This window comes from Rhyacophila brunnea, unplaced genomic scaffold, assembly GCF_057557595.1.
Source record: "Rhyacophila brunnea isolate RB1 unplaced genomic scaffold, BYU_Rbru_1.0 scaffold_4, whole genome shotgun sequence".
Taxonomy (NCBI): Eukaryota; Metazoa; Arthropoda; class Insecta; order Trichoptera; family Rhyacophilidae; genus Rhyacophila; species Rhyacophila brunnea.
The window spans coordinates 23,974,702-23,996,166 of NW_028233068.1; the positions used below are offsets into that span (position 1 = coordinate 23,974,702).

General features: G+C 33.2%; 2 protein-coding genes across 2 annotated transcripts in view; one reads left to right on the forward strand and one right to left on the reverse strand.

The window, feature by feature from the left end:
* The window catches only part of LOC147067118 (octopamine receptor beta-1R-like), a 317,969-nt gene that overhangs the window by 184,115 nt on the left and 112,389 nt on the right, over nucleotides 1-21,465 (forward strand). The window lies entirely within an intron of this gene.
* Nucleotides 15,600-17,671, reverse strand: LOC147067120 (facilitated trehalose transporter Tret1-like). The gene has a single exon (XM_085954478.1). It carries the CDS (start codon nucleotides 17,211-17,213, stop codon nucleotides 15,804-15,806), a length of 1,410 nt encoding a protein of 469 aa, XP_085810604.1. The 5' UTR covers nucleotides 17,214-17,671; the 3' UTR covers nucleotides 15,600-15,803.

A 21,465-nucleotide genomic window follows, 5' to 3' on the forward strand; every position in this document is an offset into this window, starting at 1 on the left:
GAAGGACAACCTTTAACACGTTCATATAAGTACAACTCTTCAAAATGACAGTTTTATTTTTATAAAATTTAATGAGTTATCACATAGAATATCAATTGATATTTACGACACGTGTTTCGCTCATATGGTGAGCTTTATTAAATGTTAGTTATCGTGAATAAACGCTGAATCTTTTGAAAATAAAGGATAAATATTTATTTAGTAAATGTTCCTTCTTATTAGTAATTATAATGTAAGAAAATTGTTGGAAAATCATTCAAATATATTAAAAAAACATAAACTACAATGTGTAACAATCGTTTACTAATATTATAAATTGTTTTTAAACTTAACTTAATATAAATTTAATGTTATTTATGATAAAATGAAAACAACTTTATCGACATATGAAAATTCTCTAGTAATTGATATTCTTATCATCAAATAATACTATGTTTTAAACCACTAAGGCTAATGATTAAATCAGTTTCAATTTATTTCGCAAGGCCGATTCGTTTATAGCAAGTACGTAATGGCTCTGAGATTTATTTGCCAGGGCTTCACTGAGATAAATAAAACAAGTTTATTTACCCAACGAATTATGATATCATGTTTATTAATTAGGTCAGCATTTACTAGGTAGAATTTCATTTTACGAATGTTAATATAAATTATGTTAAATTCTTAAGATGTTTTAAGTCAATAGCCATGTCGGAATAATCGTGTTACAACTGGCATCGCCATTTACTTTAAAAAAATGTCTTGTAGAATTTAATATAACTTATATTGTGATTTGTATCGTGTATTTAAATGAACATTGGCACGCAATATAAGTTTTACAAAAGTCAAAATAGGTAACTATTATCCATTGTGCTAAATGAAGGCAAAGCCAGTAAATCCAAGGAAAACACACCACTCTACGTGTCCTTAAATATTACCAATATTGGATGCATGTTCGTTTTTAAATCATGTTTATCCCAAATTTCTCATAAATATGTGTACGTACTTTATACTATTTTTATGTTCCCTAGTTCGAATCTTTGGTTGTCAATGTGTGTACTTCCTTCTTCGTTCTTTTCGACGTTTCGCACTTGTTACACCGTCTTTTATTCTCAAGAGGAAGATATTATATGGCCAAAGTGTATTGTTTGGGGGATGAATGTAAGACATTTTCACAATGACGTGACAGCGAATGCTGCGTGAGACTTTTCCGAGTTTTCCTTGTAATATGTAATCACCATGATAATCAGCTTCTTCTTCTTTTCAAAACGTCTCATATTCTATTGTAAATAAGATGAAATTAAACGCATTATCAGCTGTAACAAAATAATATCATAATATTATCAGTAGTTGTTTTAGTAGGTGTGATTTCAATTGTATGTTGGTATTGTTTGACATACTAAGACACTTTGACATCGTTATTTTAGGATACGTAATTATATACAATATCATCGAAAAGTCCATTACTGTATTAGAAAGTTGATACCATGTTTATAGAATGTTTTCTCTTTCTGATTGGTAGAAGAACCTCTACGAAATTACTATCAATACGGATCAAAAAAACTATTTATAAACACAATATGAACAAATGTCAGACCTCTTAGTTCGGTCCGTGAGGATTCCGGGAACTCCGGGTTCGACTCGGTGAGGTCGCAATATATTTATGTGATTTTCTCAAAGCCTAGGTGTTTGTGATGGTTTCTCTTATATTAACAATTATTACACTACTGTCATTAGGCTTCATGGCCTGTTGTAGTGTTAAAAATTGAAACTGTAGACTCAAAGGAGCTTATGAGTAATATTGCCTAGGTATGGTCTCGGGAATCCGGTTGGGATGGCCGGATCGTAAACGTTACGATCTGTGACTGACCGATTGGGAAGTCTGCTATCATTGCGTTACATTATTTTCGATAGCTTGAAATATATAAGTATGTAGCGTGTTTGATAAAACGTGAATTGACATGGGCCGCGGGCCACACTGTCGTCAAGTATGAAGTTATTATTCTCCTATTATGAATACATTGATTAGTAATTTATTGTTATTTCAAGTATTTGAGTTGTCTTGTCGAAAAATTGTCTTTTCGAAGAATTATTATACCGGTAATCATTTAGTTTCCTTCCTAAGTACTGAACAGTCAATAGGTTTAAAATTTTACGTGTGACGCATACTAATTCTTACTGAAATAATGGCAACTAGGTATCGTAAGTAATTTACTAATTCAATAAGAAATTTAATCAATTTTATTGGGAACATTTAGAGTGCTGCTTTGCTATTAATTACTATGTGATTAATATTGGGAAACCCTCTTTGAAATGATATTAATTATTAAACTAATTACATCCAATGGTAATGTAAACAAACTAAGCAGGTACTGTTTGTTTTATATAGACTTGTGTTGTTTGTTTATCCGATACAGTACCTGGTGAATCTTAAACGATATAATTTATAAAACGATTAATAGATTTACCTGAACTGGTGTGTTTTATATTACTTTGACAGAATACACTTTAATTTTGTCCTTGTGTGGTTGTGAATGAAGATACAGGTGTTTTGTGTTTTGCGACCGCAACGTCATATTTTCGCTAATTATATTAATTGGATAATGCAGGAAGGATATGTACATACATCCCAGAATTTTCGACAAATTAAGATAAATATTATAAATTATTGAAATACCTATATAGAATTTACGTGTTTCCTAGAATCGGATGTTTCTTAAAAAAAAAAAATAAGAACCTACTCTCTTCCACAGGTTCGATGTCAATTATGAATTTCTTTCTAAATTCAGTATTTTCTCTCAATTTTACAAAGTTATATCTGATTTTTATATCAGTCATATTATAAATAGATACACGTGTTACATTCATATACAGTAGAACCTCAGTTATCTGGATTTGTTTTTCAGTTTCGTATGATTATCAGAAAAAGGTACCATTTCAAATAAAATCAATATTTTCAAAAATTGCCATTAGTTTGGAAGTTAAATATATAGTAAGTATATATTTTTTTTGTTATACTTACGGATTTATCGTTACCCGAAATATCTTCATCTTTAATTGTATCTTATAATTAGGGATTCATTGATCATTGAAAATAATACTTCTTTGTTTTCGTGTGTCTCACTGTTTAGGATTGTGACTCTTTTTTTAAACAGTTAAAAAGTTATATCCGTACGACGATCCCTGTATTCCGTCGTCCGCATACCTGTAGGTGCTGAGAGGCTCGTAGCGTCCTTCACTTGGTCAGACCAATGTGTAGACGACCTCCCTCTTCCGCGCCGACCATCAGAGTTTCCGCTGACGACGAACCTTTCCAAATTAATGTTTTCCTTATGTCCTACATGGTTTCAGATAATCGCATACTTGTATTGCGACCTCACCGGGAAACGAACCCGGAACCACCGGTATCAAGCGGTGTCTTGCGCATTGGACCACGAGGGTCGCAATGTGACCGTTATGTGAAATAGTTATTTTTTGCGAAGGACATTGTATTATTTATTGTAGAGCATGAGTGTTAGCTATTTAAAAATTCTTCTGAATATTTAAGTTACCTACTCAGTTAATTATCATGCTCGCCCCTTCTCGCTCACAAACACACACTGCGTGGAAATTATATTACATATTTATTAGACATCAGAATGATTGTTGGCCATTCGCCCAACCGAATGTGATCACTGATCATGCACTAGATCACACACATATTGAAAAAACATGTATTTTTGTATATTTTTGCCAGTGTCGAAGGGTGTATGTAGGCTGTTAAGATCCGCCATAAATAGTGCACATTAACCTCTGTCAATCATACGTAGGTATTTGTTTTCATGAAATAAGACTACAATTTACAGATTATATTGGTTAGTATTTAAAATTCAATAAAACCCTAAGAAAATCAAACCATAATAGACAATAGTCAAAAAATACTCGTCTATTTATAAAATATCTAAAAATTCAATTAAATCGTACATAACTTTGGATATTTTATAGACAAAAAAATATTTTTCATACATTATGGTTTGGTGTAGGCAGGGCTTAATGATTTAAAAAAAACGAAGCAACATTATGTGTAATAGTATTCATAATCCAACGAAAACAAATAAGTAGGTATGAAAGAAAAAATAGTTATGCGCAATTTTCTTGTATCGCCCAAAATATACCAAAACTATTATAGTTTGATTTAAGCAGGGTTTAATCGATTTTTAAAAATCAACCAACACCATCTATAAATAATTAATTGTATTCTTAGTTCAATAAAAACAATTACCTACGTATGACTAACAAAGTTTAATGTGCACTATTTACGGTGAATCTTAACTGCCTACCTCCACCCTTTGCTACTGATTTTTGCCATCCTTAGGAATGAACTAGAGACAGCCGCTATTCCAAATTGTTATTTAAGCACTTAATATAAAAATGTATATTTCGTTAGGTAATATACTTTCGTAAATGTATTATTAATATACTAATACCTAATCTGACTTATTAAATTAGGCCTCTGACTAACTCAGACACGCTGTCTTGATATCAAATAGAAACTTTCAGCGTAGGTAGTACCTACGTCATTGGATAAAAAAATAATATGGGAAAAGACCACTGCCACTATCGGGTATATTATAACACGCTAGTAATCAAACATAATTGACAAGTACAATACTTACCTAATATACCCAACGGTTTGTCATGCGAGTCATCAGCTGTCATAATAAACAAGTCATATTGAACATTTTCAATAACCGCAATGCAACGCTATCTCTTAATGCAGGCATATTATGATGTTAAACAATCAATGATGAATCACTGCATCAATGTATTGTGAAAAAATATATGAAAACGTGTATTACTGTCGTAAAATAATCAACTTACCGCAAACCTTTTGGACAGTAATGACTGATTTTGCGGCCCCCTACGATAAAAAACGAAGAAACAAATTTTAATTTTCCCTAAATAAAACACCCACGGTAGCCGCGCGGCTTAAGCGTCGGACTATAACGCCATGGGTGCCAGGTTCGAATCCTGGGTCTGGCAAGTACACATATTGTTATTCAATTTGTGTGTGAGTCAGGGTATGGACCTAATAGGTTGAGCATGTGGCTGACAACCATTTCTCGTAAAAAAGAAAATCTGTTAATACAAACCTCTACTCTGTGTAGGCCCATATGATTCTATTATGATCGGACATGGTCGAAAAAACGGTTTTTTTATTTTCTACAAATAATTATATAAGTAACTTTTATAAATATAAAAATCTTTAATATGATTAAGTATGTATACTAACTTGATAATATTGCTTTTCATGAGATGTGAAAATAACTACGAGTGAACATTAAGATTTTTGTATACTTTAATAATTATTTATTGTATGTTCGAGCCCCCCTTTTAAATCTTGTGATGACTCAATTGAGTCCTGTTGCGTTGCGGAAACGCACCACTGGTGACTGCGTATAAATCAATAGCCTTATTATTACATATATCATAGCAGCAAACATCTTATCAGTTATATTATGCGAAACTAAAAATCCCTCGCTCTTCACGTACATATCTAACCCCGTCTTCCACTTCCGTCTTTTACAATAGGTACCTATATACAGCGCTATGAATAGTAACCGCTGCCATGAAATCTTGATTGTAGAATACGGTTTGGCCGAGGTTTTGTCGCCAAAGCTGCGTTAAAAACACATTTCATTGCTCATATTATAAATTCGTCAGTCTTGTGTGTTCCAAACTCTACAAGTACATTTTATTTGATGATGAAAGTTTCAAAATATGGAACAGGTATATATTTTCATACCATGTGGCTTTTAAGTATAAAAATACAACATAAATATGTTTAGTTTTAACACTTAGTGGCAGGCTTTATTGTACAGGTAACATATTGCAAAGAGATCTCGAAACTTCTTTCTTCTTTAGACCATATTATAATAACTCTATTATAAGTGGGGGCGGGCAAATGGTTGGCTAGGGCCTCAATGAAATGCACTAATGCCAATAGGTACATTTCTATAAAGTGTTGAGACGCTACTCTACAGATGGCCAACAAATCCTATCTCTAGCCTCCACGCGGCGTCCCCTGGGCAATGCAGATGTGGTGTGTCTTGTGACAGTATAACTCATCTGTAGCTAATAGAGAAGGGTGAAAGGCGAAACTCTGGCGTCTTAAAACGAGAGACCCCTTGGCTACGGGAAGGAAAACCCAGACAGAAAACCACACACCAACCCGTTTGGACAGCGTGGTGTGTTATGTCCAAATACCCCCATTTAACAAGAACAAAAATCACGGCCCTTATTCTCCGGAGGCCAACCTAACACTGATCACGGCAGCAATTAGCAAGGGAAAGCAGAGGGTGCTAAGAATCCCCGGAAAGACGGTAACGGCTGCCTACCGATGACCATTGCCACCTATAACGCGAGAACATTATCCAGCAACGCCAAACTTCTAGAGCTCGAAGAAGAACTCGAAAAAATCCATTGGGATGTTGTCGGGCTCAGCGAGATAAGACGACAAGGAGACGATATCGTCAATCTCCACAGCGGACATGTAGGTACTCTGTTATAATGGGACTAAGACCGGAAGCACAAGCGGTGTCGGATTTTTAATCCACAGACTCTGGAAAGATCGCATAGTTGAATTTGATTTCTCCTCAGATAGAGTAGCAAGTTTAACACTTCAGCTCAGCAAAAGATACCAGATTCTGCTTTTGCAAGTTTATGCGCCCACTCAAAACTCACCTGATGAAGAAGTGGAGGAGGTATATTAAGAAATCAGTACGTTGAAAAATAAACGGAAATGTCACTTCACTATCATCATGGGCGACTTTAATGCACGAATCGGATCTCAACACCAGGATAATGTAGCGGTCGGGCACTTCGGACATGGCACCAGGGATGGCCGAGGAGACATGTTAGTGGAGTTAGTGGAAAACCACAATCTCTACATCATGCACTCATTCTTCAAAAAGAAGCCTTCCCGAAAATGGACATGGCGAAGCCCAGCAAAACGAACCAGCAAAATCGACTACATCCTCACCGACAAGAAGGATATTTTTCTAGACTGCACAGTCATTAACAGATTTAATACTGGCAGCGACCACTGAATGGTAAGGTGTAAAGTACGATTTAACATCAAACGTGAGAGATTCAAACTGATGCAGAAGCCCAGAGTCCGCAGAGGTTTGAGAAGCAGAGTCGAATTCCAACAAGAGCTGGAGAACAGGCTAGCGGCTTTCCAGGCTGAAAATGACCCCATCTCCCTACAAAACACCGAAGCAATAACAAAAATCATTATAGAATCTTCGGAAGAGACAGTTGCTGCTGTGGTTGAACGAGTAAGCAAACTTTCAAAGGAAACGTTGGATCTTATGAAGCTGCGTAGGAGTACGAAAAGCGAGCAACAAGTTGCAAATGATCTCGAGTACTCCACGCTGTGCAAAACTCTACGTAAAAACATACGAGAAGATCTTCGTAAGTTCAATATGAACCTTGTAGAATCAATTGTTGCGTCAGGAAGGAGCTTACATAAGAACAAGCAGCATCTGTCAATAGGGAGACGGCAGATCACGACACTAAAAGCGCAAGATGGAAGTATCGTGCGTAACTGGGATCATCTACTGGACACTGTAGTAGAGTTTTACAGCGCTCTATACAAAGATGACACTGACATCAGTTCAGATCTTCCGGTGAACGGAGAATATGGAGATCCTCTTCCCGAGGTTACTACCACAGAGGTGGAATATGCTATAATGTGCATGAAGAGGCCCCGGGAGAAGATGGACTAACTATCGATGTTCTCAAACGGGCCGGGAGGACGGTGAGCGAAGTGCTCGCACGTCTGTTCACATCTTGTCTGCACGAAGAGAACATCCCAGAATCATGGAAAAATGCCTCCATTATTATTCTCCATAAGAAAGGAGACACTGAAGATCTGAAAAACTATCGACCAATTAGTCTACTGCCAATTCTGTATAAGGTTTTCACGAAAATACTCTCAAACCGTCTCGAAACAGTTCTAGACGAGAACCAACCAAGAGAGCAAGCCGGATTCAGAAGAGGCTACAGTACTATGGATCATATACAGGTCGTCAGGGAAATCATAGAGCGCTACCAGGAATACAAACTGCCATTATATCTTGGTTTTATAGACTATGAAAAGGCGTTTGATTCCATCAAAAAAATCTCAATTATAGACGCCCTTAGCAACCAAGGAATTTTCAGACGCTACATAAACATATTGAACAGTATATACAGTGATGCCACAGCATGCGTAAAACTCCACAAACGGTCGTGTAAATTCCCCATTAACAAAGGTGTCCGGCAAGGTGATACCATTTCACCTAAACTATTCACCGCTACTCTTGAGGAATTATTTAGGAAACTTGATTGGGAGGAAAAAGGTGTTCCAATTAACGGAGAGCACCTCAGTCACCTGCGCTTTGCAGATGGTATTGTTATACTCTCACAAGACCCGAAAGACCTCCAAGGTAAAATGCAAGAACTCGCGGATGTCAGTCAAACGGTCGGTCTAAAGATAAATGTCTCAAAGTCAAAAGTGATGAGGAACTGTCTTTCGGACCCTGCGATTATCTGTATTTCTGGCACCCAACTCGAGGAAGTCAGCAGCTACATCTACCTCGGACAGCAGGTGTCCATAGACGGAAGCATGCACGATGAAATTGCTCGAAGAACAAAGCTGTGATGGAGTGCTTTCGGACGTCTGAATAGTATTTTCAAGAGTGACCTACCATTATGTCTTAAGCGTAGGGTGTTCAACCAATGTGTGCTACCCATGCTCACGTATGGCTGCGAGACGTGCACCCTCAACACGAGAGATGTCCAAAAGCTAAGAGTCACACAGCGAGGCATGGAGAGGTGCATGTTGGGTATCATGCGAAAGGACCGTAAAAGAACGAATAGGTTAGGAAGCAGACAAGAGTACGCGATGTAATAGACGTTGCCAAACAGCTGAAATGGAGATGGGTGGGGCACATTGCTCGCCGAAAGGACGGCCGCTGGATAAATCATCATCCAATCATCCAATGATACCCAAGGGCTACGAAACGGCCACAGGATCGCCTTAAAAACCGCTGGATTGACGAACTGGTAAAGTTCGGCGGAAATACGTGGCAGCGAACGACACAGGACCGAGAGAGTTGGAGAAAGCTTGGGGAGGCCTTCATCCAGCAGTGGATTGACCCCGGCTGATGATGATACACTGTGGACTTCAATAACTGTCATAAAATATAAACCAATTATATATATCCATGTAAGCCTAGCTGTTAATGCAAATTAATTAAATTAAAATATTACATAGGGTGTATCAATGACAGTTTCAAATTTGCCGCCATTTTGCAATGGTGACACTCTGGAATTTAAAATTTGACATACTTACCTACACAGTCTAGAGCAGTACAACAACGAGTACAGAATATAAAATAATATTATCAAAATATTGTTTCAACTATAATTTTATTGTGCAGCGAAAAATGGAATGGTTAGGTACCGTAATAAAGAAACCTGCTGGATTTAAGTATTTGAACATCTTCAAGTAGTTTATGAGAAATCAATTCATCCTGAAAAAGTGACTTATAGTCCTTAAAGCGAGTGTTTATTTTTCATAAAAAAATAACCTACTACTTCTAAATACCATGAAAAAGTGGATTGGTACAATTTTTATTGTGGGAGCCTTAAAATCTGTCAGCGTCTGAAGCCTCTACATACTATAAAATATTACTGTAGTACTTCTTTTGTTGCATACTATACTTATTAGTTATATAACTTACACATTGATGTTCATATTTTTCTTACTTACCTACACAATATGTGCATTATTTACATTACATTGATAACATTCTTCTATTTATCTTTATTATCGCATATACAAAAAAATAGTAAGAGCTTGCGCCCATTACGGTAACCAACACGACACAATGGCTGGTAGGTGCCGAGTGGGCAAACGACCAGATCGCACCCCCAGTAAAATACTGTAGTAAGTAAAAAATTGGCATTTTGCAGGAGAGCCATTTGAAGTTTCAAATATTCTTTGTAAATACAGGAAAAGTCTGAATGTAAAAATTATTACTCATTTTTATGGAAAAACATGATCTATTTTCAACTGTATTCATCATTTTTCTCTAAAACATATACAAACGGAGATATTTGAATATTTCTGAGTTACGACTGTATTTTATTAGGATATTTGACAATTTCATGTTAAAATTTGAATCAACTCAATACTTTCTATGTAAATTTCCCTACCATCACTCTAATAATTTCAACTAATTTGTTGGGCACTGTAAAGGAAGGTTTTCAAAATATTAAGTTATGGTACAATCTTTAAAGATTTATTGAAAAAAAAGAAAAATACAATTATTAGTTCAAAACAACAAAAAAATACTTAATTATTTAATTTAATGGGAAAATAATTTTTTTACATACGATTTTTAATTTTTAAACATCACTTGGAAGAGAAGCAAAAAATCATAATAAAATTCACGATGTTTAGCGGTGCAGAGGAAAGCAAATCCTTCTTTTTAATTGTCGTTATTTTTGGCCACTCTTGATATGCTTTGGATATATTGAGACCATCCATTGGTAACGGTTTGCCTATTTGCTGTTGTCGAACATTCAATTTCCTACATTCTTCATGATAACTGGTTTTAAAAAAAATAATGTATGGATAGTCTCTGTCTACTTTTATAACTTTAATCTTCTGCCACAAAACTTTTTTTCCATTTTCATCCGTGTTGTAATTTTTACCGATTTCATCTGCTAGTTTTTTCATGTTGAGAAAATTATTTGTCGTCATGGGTTTAACTATGTATGGTTGTCCTGTTTTCTTACTTGTTTGTACAATGGTAATCATTTGGCTGGGCACAAATATTGGTCCACTTTTTAGAGCCCTGGTTTTCTGCTGCTCAATTGTAGAATGGACGATATCGCCTTCATTTTGTTTATGCCCGGTGACCAAAAACTTATGAGAGATCGTTGTATTTTTTTGTGAATTCCCGGTGGCATATAAATACATTGCAGCAATGTATTTATTTTTATTCTTCCCGGCACAATTGTCACTGTAAAAAATAAAATGCTCATTGTGGTGATATTTTTTACATGCATTGTAATCGAGTACACAGCTACCAATTTTATTGGATCCTCATGCAGCTTGACTCTCGTCATACATGTATCAGTTTGCAATATTTTCAGTGATATTATAGACTGTACGATTGTACATTGCCAAACTTTCGTTTATAATAGAAAGTTGACACATTTCCGCAAGGAAGCGGTAAAACAGCCTGCAAATCATATACAGCTACATTAATGACGCTATTTTGGCCATTAGTTCGGGACTCTGCTACGTCTTTGATCTTTTCATCCCTTGCCTCTTTTTTCCAGGTTGATGTGTCTCATATTTTTCTTGAAGTTGTTTTTTTTCATCTGGTGATGAAGAATTATTGTATAGGTCGCATTCAACGCACAAATCTTTTTTTAGGCTTAAAGAAGCCAATATTAAATTCGTCATTAAATATAGATGCGTATAATAGTGTTCTTTTCCAAATGGCATATTGCTGTCAGCTTGTTGTTTTTTGTATAACCGATACATTTCAGCAATTGTTAATTTACCATCTAAATACAATTTGGACGTCTGTGCACGCAAATAATGTTACTCGATCACTGGGAAAGACTTAATGTGAGCTCTTATATCATTTTTTTAAACATCACTAATTTTTTTGTGATTTTTGTGATCTCTTTGTTCTGGAATTGGCGTTCCGGAAAGAAGATCTCTTGTTTTCCATGCAGTGGAGCAGTACCTTTCACTCACCCCAAATGTGTTGATAAAGTATTTTTTGCATACTTCTTGTATTTTACTTCCATTTAGTTGTTGATAACAAAAATTGTTGCCTCTGCTGCTTCCAGTTTTTTTTGTTTGAATACTTTAGAACAATAATATCCATGCAATTAGTGAGAAAATTACGCTGTATCTCAAGATTTTCCTGTAGTAACAGAGTTACAACAGTATTTTTTTGAAAAGTATTGTTTTAGTTTTTTAGAAAGCTTCTTGTAAAATACTGTCGTAACTTAGTTACAACACTATTTTATTATCTATTCAACAGTTTTCGGAAAGTAATGTACTGTATTAAGTGCTTTCTATCCGACACTATTTGAGTTTGAGATACGATAGTATTTTATTAAAATAGCAAAAAAAAATACGAATCCAACCACATCCATAACTCGAAAACGCCCATTTCAGACTTACGACAGTATTTTACTGGGGGTGCGAGATGTTTTAGATGCACAATGATCACCTGTGTGACATTACCCCGCTTCCTATCTCTTCATACACAGACAGTAGAGTATATGCTTCATAACCTTGCACTCCGGCTCTAGGTTGAAAATTATGTATTTTTTCTAAAAATATTTTTTACATATATTATCTATTTATTTATTTATTACTATATAACACAAGTGAATATCATTTGATCTAATTTTATGAGAGGTTATCAGGCAAAAAGGCATATCAGTTATAAAACGTATACTCTACATACCGTAAAATTAAAAAATAATAAGCGGGTTGCTTGTCTGGGTGATACTGTAACTGTATTTTTCGAATATAATATGTCGTGTATAATATTTTAAATAGTTACTTCTGCATCATAATATTATATTATGCATTGAAGTTACATTGTCATGTAAACGAATCGCAGATTCGATATTGGTAATATTTGTGGACACTCAGGGGGGTTTGTATTTGTTGCGTTTTCGTAAATCGAAAATGGCTTCAATGGTGTATGGGGATTGGATTTCACATTTATATCAAATTAATCTGTTCTGTGGTACACACTCTACGCGGACTGCGTGTGGTTATTGGTTGTTATGTGCGTATAGGCAAGGCCATGCGAGAATAGTGACGTCACACGGTAAGCCAAAATGAATGACGAAGTGCGACATTTGCGCTGCATTTTGGGTGAAAATAGTTGCATGTCACTCTAGCTGTGTTTTTCAAACTAAAATGAAGCATTCCACCAATGTGCGGAGCTATATTTTGGCAACGCATATATATTGAATAATAATGACGTCACATCGACGTATTCGACAGGTTGCAGACGAGAAGAGTTAAGATGGGCGAGCCGGCTAATGGGCGCTGGCTCTAAGTGCTTTATTTACTACGAGGAGGATAGTTTACTAGTTACGTTACATTTATATTGTTATATATTTCAAAAAAATATTATAGTATAAGAAAAAGTATTTGCTAATATACGTGTACATTTTTATTATTCAGCCACATTCTGCAAGTATTGTTATAGATTATATTTGTAAGATAACAGTTAATAGCAATTATTGATCATGATAACTATTTCTGTTTATTCTATGATTGATGGATACAATACCACTAATACCAGATTTCATAGTTTATATTGTATTATAATGCTTAGTTTATTTTATGATGTAAACTGTCAATTTTTGGTAGAAATATATATTATTAATTTAAATAAACTACTTGCATCCGGTTTAATATTAATCAAGACTAGTTTCGTCTGATTTAAAGTGATATAGTCAACAGCTGGTGATTGTTATGGAATACGTAGTAAGTTTTGAATTGAATTAATAATTGCTTATATTTAAATTATTATTTAAAAAAACTGTTGACCACCACTGTCCCATGTGGCGATATAATTTACTATAATAGTATGAATAATGCTTGACATTGACCACGAAATGCATGCTTAGTAATAATATACCTACGTGCTTTACAATAAAATCAAAAATTTATTTGAAAAACTATGCACGAGTACGATCAATCTTCTCAGAGAAAGGAAAATTATGTACGTTCTCAAAAACAAGAACACTAATCATATTTAGTATGTATTGAATGTATAATCGAATTTTTAGTAGGTAAATAGTTATTCAGATGCTGATTAAGAATATTTTGAATACGAAATTGTTATTTTGACGTGACGCTTGCTTGGAAATATTTCAATATACAAACAATACTAAAGTAATGTTAATTTATTCGCAACGTTTCATCGGCTTCAATAATATAATTAAGTAAGTACTTAGGTTTAATTATCGCCGTTTAATATTTTCTTTAACATTTTTCTGCGAATTGGTGCAGTGGCAATATTTATTGAAGCTGTCCGTCATTATATTGTGACTTTTCATAAGTGTGAAAAAATCCCGAAAAAGTGACAATTGTAGTTTACCGCGTAGGCAATAATTTAGCCAGGGGGCCTCCAAACCTGTCAAAACCTCAGGCATATACGCTCGGAGAACCGCCATTGAATTATGACAACGTAAAATCTAAAAAATATATTTTAAAAAAACATATAATTTAATTCATAATCAAATATAATAAATAATTGTAGTACTAAGTAAACAGACATATAGGTACTGTTAATATTTTCTTCTCTGGAAAACCATAATTTATTACATAATATTATATAGCATTATTATATAAATATCCACCTGAAAAATCCTAACTTTATTTATAGGTCAATTTAATTATTGAAGCGAAAATATTTCACAGAAAAATATTAAAATAAAACAATATTCCAGATTTATCTGCGTTAATAATTTTCAACAAATATTTAATATATCTATTTGATTATAGAAAAGATACAATACAGAATAATAAAAAAATCTGTAGCATGTGTTTACATAATATATCAAACAATAATTAAACTTTACCAATTAGTACCTACCTAAGTATTATAGGATTAATAATAATAAAGATATAAGTGTATATAATAATGTAAGCTGCATCTACAGAGCGGGAAGGCCTTAATCTGTCGGCTGATCAGCACATTCTACTGAAAATTCGTAGTTGGATTTAATTAATAATAGAAAAATCGAAACAAGTATGTTTATTGTGAATGCCGCCGTGTGTATGATAATTTATCATGCTTTTCTTAAACCACAATCTTAGTACAGCCATTTCACGATAGATGACTCTGCTGATATATTAGAATATTTTTTCTATAAGTCAATAAAATAATCATAGATGTATCTATTATAAAAGTAATAGTCATAAATTAATGTACGATGATCTCATTCTAACTGACTAGGTTTCTGCTATTAATTATTTTATAATAATACATAATAATATAATAAATAATTCTTTTTGAGTATTGATTTAAAATAATGAAATAAAAATTAAAAAATGTCATAAGTAGATAAGTACATAAGTATATAATTTTATTATAAACTAATAACTTCATTGTGTTTATTAATTGTTATAATCTCAAGGAACTATTATATACATACATAACATAGTTACTTAAAAATCAATGTGGTAGGTAGGTATATTAATACACCGACATAATTCTTAGTGTTTGTATTTTGTTGTTACCTATTTATACAATAATTATAATATTTAGTTTAAAAAGTAATTTTAAATTTTAATTATCACAGATAAGTACATAATATTATACATATTATGTATATTGTTGTGCAAATGAAAGTCTTGCGATTATACAGATCTACATACATCATTTTATAACATAGACACTATGTAGTATAATACATTTATTTCATATAAATATATTACCACATAATAATTAGTAATAGACTTCAATACTATCATATTTGAGAGAATTACACGTTAAATAAGTGAGAGTACATAATTTCATGTGTAGTCTTTGAAGCGTTAAGCCGTGTCCATACTGGCAACAAGTTGCTGGCAACCTCATTCAATTTCACGATAATTATCAAAATTTGTTTGACCAAAAATTATTTTAATCGAAATTTTATGAGGTTGCCAATGTGGACACGGGCATTAGAACTAATACAATTATTATTCAAAGCAGGCACTTATGCTTTAACTCGTCATTTAAATAACATATTTATCGCAAGAATAACGATTGAAAACCTTTAAATTTAAATTTATTCTCAGTATATTCAGATATTTTACCTGAGAGTATGTTCTGAATTTCACATAGAGATTTCCCTTTTGTTTCAGGCAAAATATTATAAATAACAACTGCACACACGCTAACAATGGCAGTTCCCATCCAAAAGCTATATTGCGTTCCTTCTTCATCACGGATGAATTGAAACAATTTTGCGTTCACCGCATTGAATACTGACATGCATATAGCTTTATACCCACCATACCACGACCTTATACTAGCAGAGCTCATTTCACTTCCAATAACTGTGGGTATCGACATAATTCCAAAACAATTTGATATTTGAGTAAGAGATAATCCAAATAATACAATCCATGCAGAAGAATTATTAATTATGCCTTCGCTTTTCAGCATAAAATATCCTCCAGATATAAAAGAACCTAGTATTACTCCAGCACAAGATATTAAAAATAATGGTCGCCTGCCAGCTTTATCTATAAAGAAAAATGATGATAGTAATACACTTAAACCAACAATTTCTACTACTACTACAGTGATTTCAGTATTTAATGAAGATTCAGTTTCAATTAAAATCAAATGGAAATATGTTTTTAGTGCAGATGCACCGTTGAATTGCTGTGTAAACATCATTATTGTCATAATTAATCCAGCCTTTAGGTTACATGGTAATTTTAATTCCATGAGAGTTTCTTTAAGTGGCCTTTTGGGACTAGACATTACAAAATTTTCAATGTCGTTTAATTCATCTTGAACACATTTTGAGTTGTCTTGACCTCTCAACCACATTAATACCTTTTCTGCTTCGTTCTTTCTTCCCTGTCTCATAAGATAATACGGCGACTCTGGCATCCATACAAGAAAGACAAAACCAAGCACAGGAAATATTGTACATATTATATTGAATAATTGGAAATCTAAAGTGGGTCCGATTCCATAGCAGAAAAGGGATCCTCCGGCAGACAAAATCGTAGCAACAATACTAAGTTTTGCTCTCATGTGAGTTTCAGCAATTTCTCCAAAATAAATAGGCACAAGTCCAAAAGTATATCCAATTCCTAATCCAACCACTACTCTGCCAATATATAAATGCCATACTTCAGTTGAAAATATCATTATAAGCCAAGATAGTAAGCAAAAGAAGCACCCAAAGAAAGCCATCCATTTTCTCCCTAGTATGTCTACTTTATAGGCAAATAGTAATGGTCCGATGATTCCTCCCACCGATGTTATAGATACTATGGTGGAGCCTTCGTCTGAGCTGGTCGGGATGGGAGAATTATCTGCTTGAAGTTTCACGAGGGATGGCGATATCCAGCCGTATGTAGTTCCCATAGTGAATTGACAAATAAAACCTAGAAGAAATAAAAATTCGTTCATTAGCATAGATAGATATATTACAACAATAAACTAATAATATGCCATTATTATACACTATGATGGAATTTTCTAAAAATTATAAAAGCAAGTAAATATGAGAATCAATATTGAACTATGAAGATGCTTAGGTACTATTGAATTGTTCAACTATTAACGATAAGAAACATTTATTCCTGTAAATTGTACGAATAGATTATGGCCGAAAACATAATTATGTACCTATTGCGGATGGTAGAAAAGTATTTTTTTACCATGTCCAATCCTAATTAGATAATATAAGGCTTTACAGAGTGGACGTTTTTATTAACAGGTTTTTGATATTACGAGAAATGGACGTTAGCCACTACTTGCTCAACCTATTAGGTCCATACTTTGACTCCAAACACAAATTGAAAAACAATATGTATATTTGCCAGACCCAGGATTCGAACCTGAGACCCTCAGACAATGAGTAACATTTCCATCGACATGCCGATCGGTAATTCGTACGATTTTTAAAAACGCGTGCCTTTCATTTGAGGTACGAACTTTATTTCACAAGATTGATGTTTCAATTAGATTCAAATAGCATTTTTTTAATTAATTTGTTAGAAATATTTAGCAATAACTATGGTAAGTAATAACCAAATCATGTTTTTGAATTTGTATATATGATATAAATTGTTATCAATGCTCTTTACCTATAAATGATTATATATGTATTCGGCAACAATGTATTCGTACCATTTTTTTGTTTCGTACAATTATTATAGTCACATATAACCAAGAAAAATATTCAATTAATGATAGTGTGATATTCGGCATTATGTACGGATTGTGTTGTGATTATTATAAGGATTGTGATTGCTGTTAAAACAATTAATAATCTTGAGGTATTTTATTTATTTTTTCAATAAATTTAATAATACAATAAGTGATAATAATACGAAACAAACGTTTTAACATTAATAAATCATAAATATTATTTAAAATAACATAAACATTCCATTGTATAAAACTAAAAACATAATCGATTTCCATAGCTGACATCAATCATCATTAATCCTGACTTACCACACAGATTAAGAAACAAATATGATTGTTAACATAATAATAAAATTATTTCTTATTTTGTCACGGGCCTAACACGTGTAAATAGCACTGTTTTTAGCGTCATCATCAATCATAGTTATCTATATTATTTACTAGATAAAGGCTTCCCCAAACTGTTATAATTTCCTCCCGCCCCTCGTCCATTCACAATTTATATTTTACAAATTGATTATACTGCCAAAAAACTCTTATAAGATATACGATTTAGAATAACAGCTTACAATATCCCAATTTGGAGAACATTTTTTTAATGATTTCAGATTTTTTTTTAAATGATAAGATAGCAAATTCGTCTATATTTTTGCATTATACCTGGTCCACACGTGGAATAAACATAATCAACCAGAAAAATTCGGCAAACTACGGCGGAGTGTCACTAGCCTGAGCCGCGTCCATGTACTTGCTTTTGGTTTGCGAGCGCCACGAAGTTAGCAATATTGTGGTACTGATCATGCTGGAAATGCATTGAATTAATAATTAAATAAAACGAAGTGATTAATACATAACTAATTTCACTTTTTATTATTATTATAATACAGGACCGGTTTTGCCCGCTTCATGACAACAATATCTCTTTAAAGGGGATAAAACTAGTCCTGTACCTACAATAATATTAAAAAAGCGGATTTAGTTACTAAAAATGAGTTTTATTTAATTATGAATAAAAATACTGTTACACATATTATAGTGGCCCATAAGTCACGCTCTATTTCCAAATATTCATAATAATTATTTATAAAACGTTTTTCTGGATAATTTAAAATGCACCATTAAGTTTTATTGTAGAGAATTTTTGACAATTCGATAAATAGACAAAAATCGTCGAATCTTATTTGGCAAATAAAGTGTAATTTTTTAAAACAAGACCCACGTTGACGTCAATAATTTATTATCTTAAATTGTCCGTCCAGATTAACGATAAACTTAATTGCACGTTTTCGACAGAAAAAATCTACAGTCGATTTATCTTGAGATATATCTGAGAAACACCTATATCAACTACGTCGTTCAATTTTGTGCGATATTTGATCTGAAAACATAATCGAACCGTATTTTTTCGAAAATCAACATTGTGCTATTATAACCATGGTCCCCACACGGTGGGACTGACATAACTCTAGCCCGGGAGCCCGGCATGGTATGTCGGTCAGCTAAGTGAGAACAGAAGACAAAAAGCAACTTTATAGAATATTGAGTTTTTTTGGGTTGTCCATCCAACTATTATTTTTATCAAGCACATAAAATTATCATCATATTAACTTTTTGTTTCGTTTTGTATGATTTATCGCCATTCATATGTGTTTTTATTTTTGCCGACGGGCATCACGTGTCTGTTTTGACATATTTAAAAAGAACATCAATTGATTTTTTATAAAATTTTTGTAGAGTTAATTTTACTGTAGTTATTGAAAATGTGCTTCAAAAAAAAAATAAGAATATTTTTGCTGTGTGAATTCATACAGTTTCTTTTTTCGAAGTATATAATATTAATTTGTACGCATTTTATCTACCACAAATTCGCTCTATTAAAAGAAGTCGCCTGCGATACTATCTTCTGCTTGCGCGACGTAATATTTATTTGTAAATTTTTGATTATTGTGTATCGATAGATGCTAAAAAAATACGGTAATTGTGAGCTTCCGTAATTGTTGGTCTAAACTGAAAATTGTCTAAGTCTAAGTGTGAGGAATTCTATAAATCTTATCTGAGAAAACTGGTTTTCCCCTCCCGCATTTTCGCTCCCCTTTTCATTGGTTATTTTTGTGGTCTTACCATATTATTATACCCGCCGTTAAACTAACTAAATCATCACACTGATTATATTCACTGAAAATGTGATAGGCGATAAGTAGGAGGGCCCGGTAAAGATCATGGCCTGGGGGCCGCTTCAGGAAGTGGGGGCAAAGTTATTATTTAACTGTTATTGGTAACCGATATCGGTCGATGGTTGATATTTTTTAAGCTAGCTTATTAAATAATCCGCTGACATAGTTTCAATAAGATAGAGCAAAACCTTATATGTTTCTAATTTTAATGGACATTTTGCGAATCATTTGGAGGAGTGAATAATTTTAGCACAGTTTGCGTGACCATCATGTTCCCCTGATTTGGAAAACACAAGGTTTCTTTCATTTGTAATATTTGAGGGAACGTAGGTAGTTATATAAGAACGTATATAATAGCAAAAATCCAACTGGAAATTTACCCAATATAATCCAAACTAATAGCTAATACAGTCCACAATAAAACATTTGTTTAACGCGGAAAATGGAGGCTATAGATGCAAAATAAAATACCTAATATACTTTTTTTAATAATATAATAAATTTATTATTTTAATAAATATGCATATATTGTATTTATATGTGAACAAATTGGTGCGCGATTTATGTGCCATGCCGTATATTAAAGGTACTTACATGTTGTATATATTTTGTTCGGAAGTAAATGAAATAAAAAAATGATTAGTATTTTATATTATATAATTTGAAAACACATTATCACGACAAAAATGTTTTCTCTAATAGTAAAACTACTTCCAACGAACAAATATACCGAAAGTTATTATAGGTAATGCTTATATGCAAAAAAAATACTTACAGCTCATAACTGCAAGAACTTGCGGCCAGAACTTATTGTCAGGTTTTATATCTTCAGCCATTTTATGAAAGCTCAAGTCCGTCACTCCACCAAATTCAAAATAACACTAATTAGTGCATATTCTATCTTCCGTTTTTAAGAAATGAATGTAAACAATATAGCTATTCATATTTTATCGATACGGTATCAAGTACTTATCACAGAGAGGATTATAACTAAATCAAATCACAACACACAATGAAAATGCATGAGATTTATTTTTGAGTATTAAACTTATAATAAATTGTAAATTAATTTGTCTAAAATCTGTCATAAAAGTGATGTATGTAAATATAATTACGGCATTATATTTGATTGATGGTGGATAGAGTAAAGCTTTTGCATTAAATAGTATTTTTTATTTGCTTATGTCACGTATGTGTCTAAAACCTCATAGTATCTAACATATTTTTTATATGTACATAAGTATGCATTGTCCGCGTTGTACATACTCGGCAGAATTAATACGTCCTGCTCATATCCAACTGAGTTTTTGATCCATTAAAATGGAGCGTAATACTACTAT

Bases quoted from the DNA above. Each gene is read 5' to 3' on its own strand.
- LOC147067120 (XM_085954478.1), bottom strand. From the start codon at position 17,213: ATGCTAATGAACGAATTTTTATTTCTTCTAGGTTTTATTTGTCAATTC.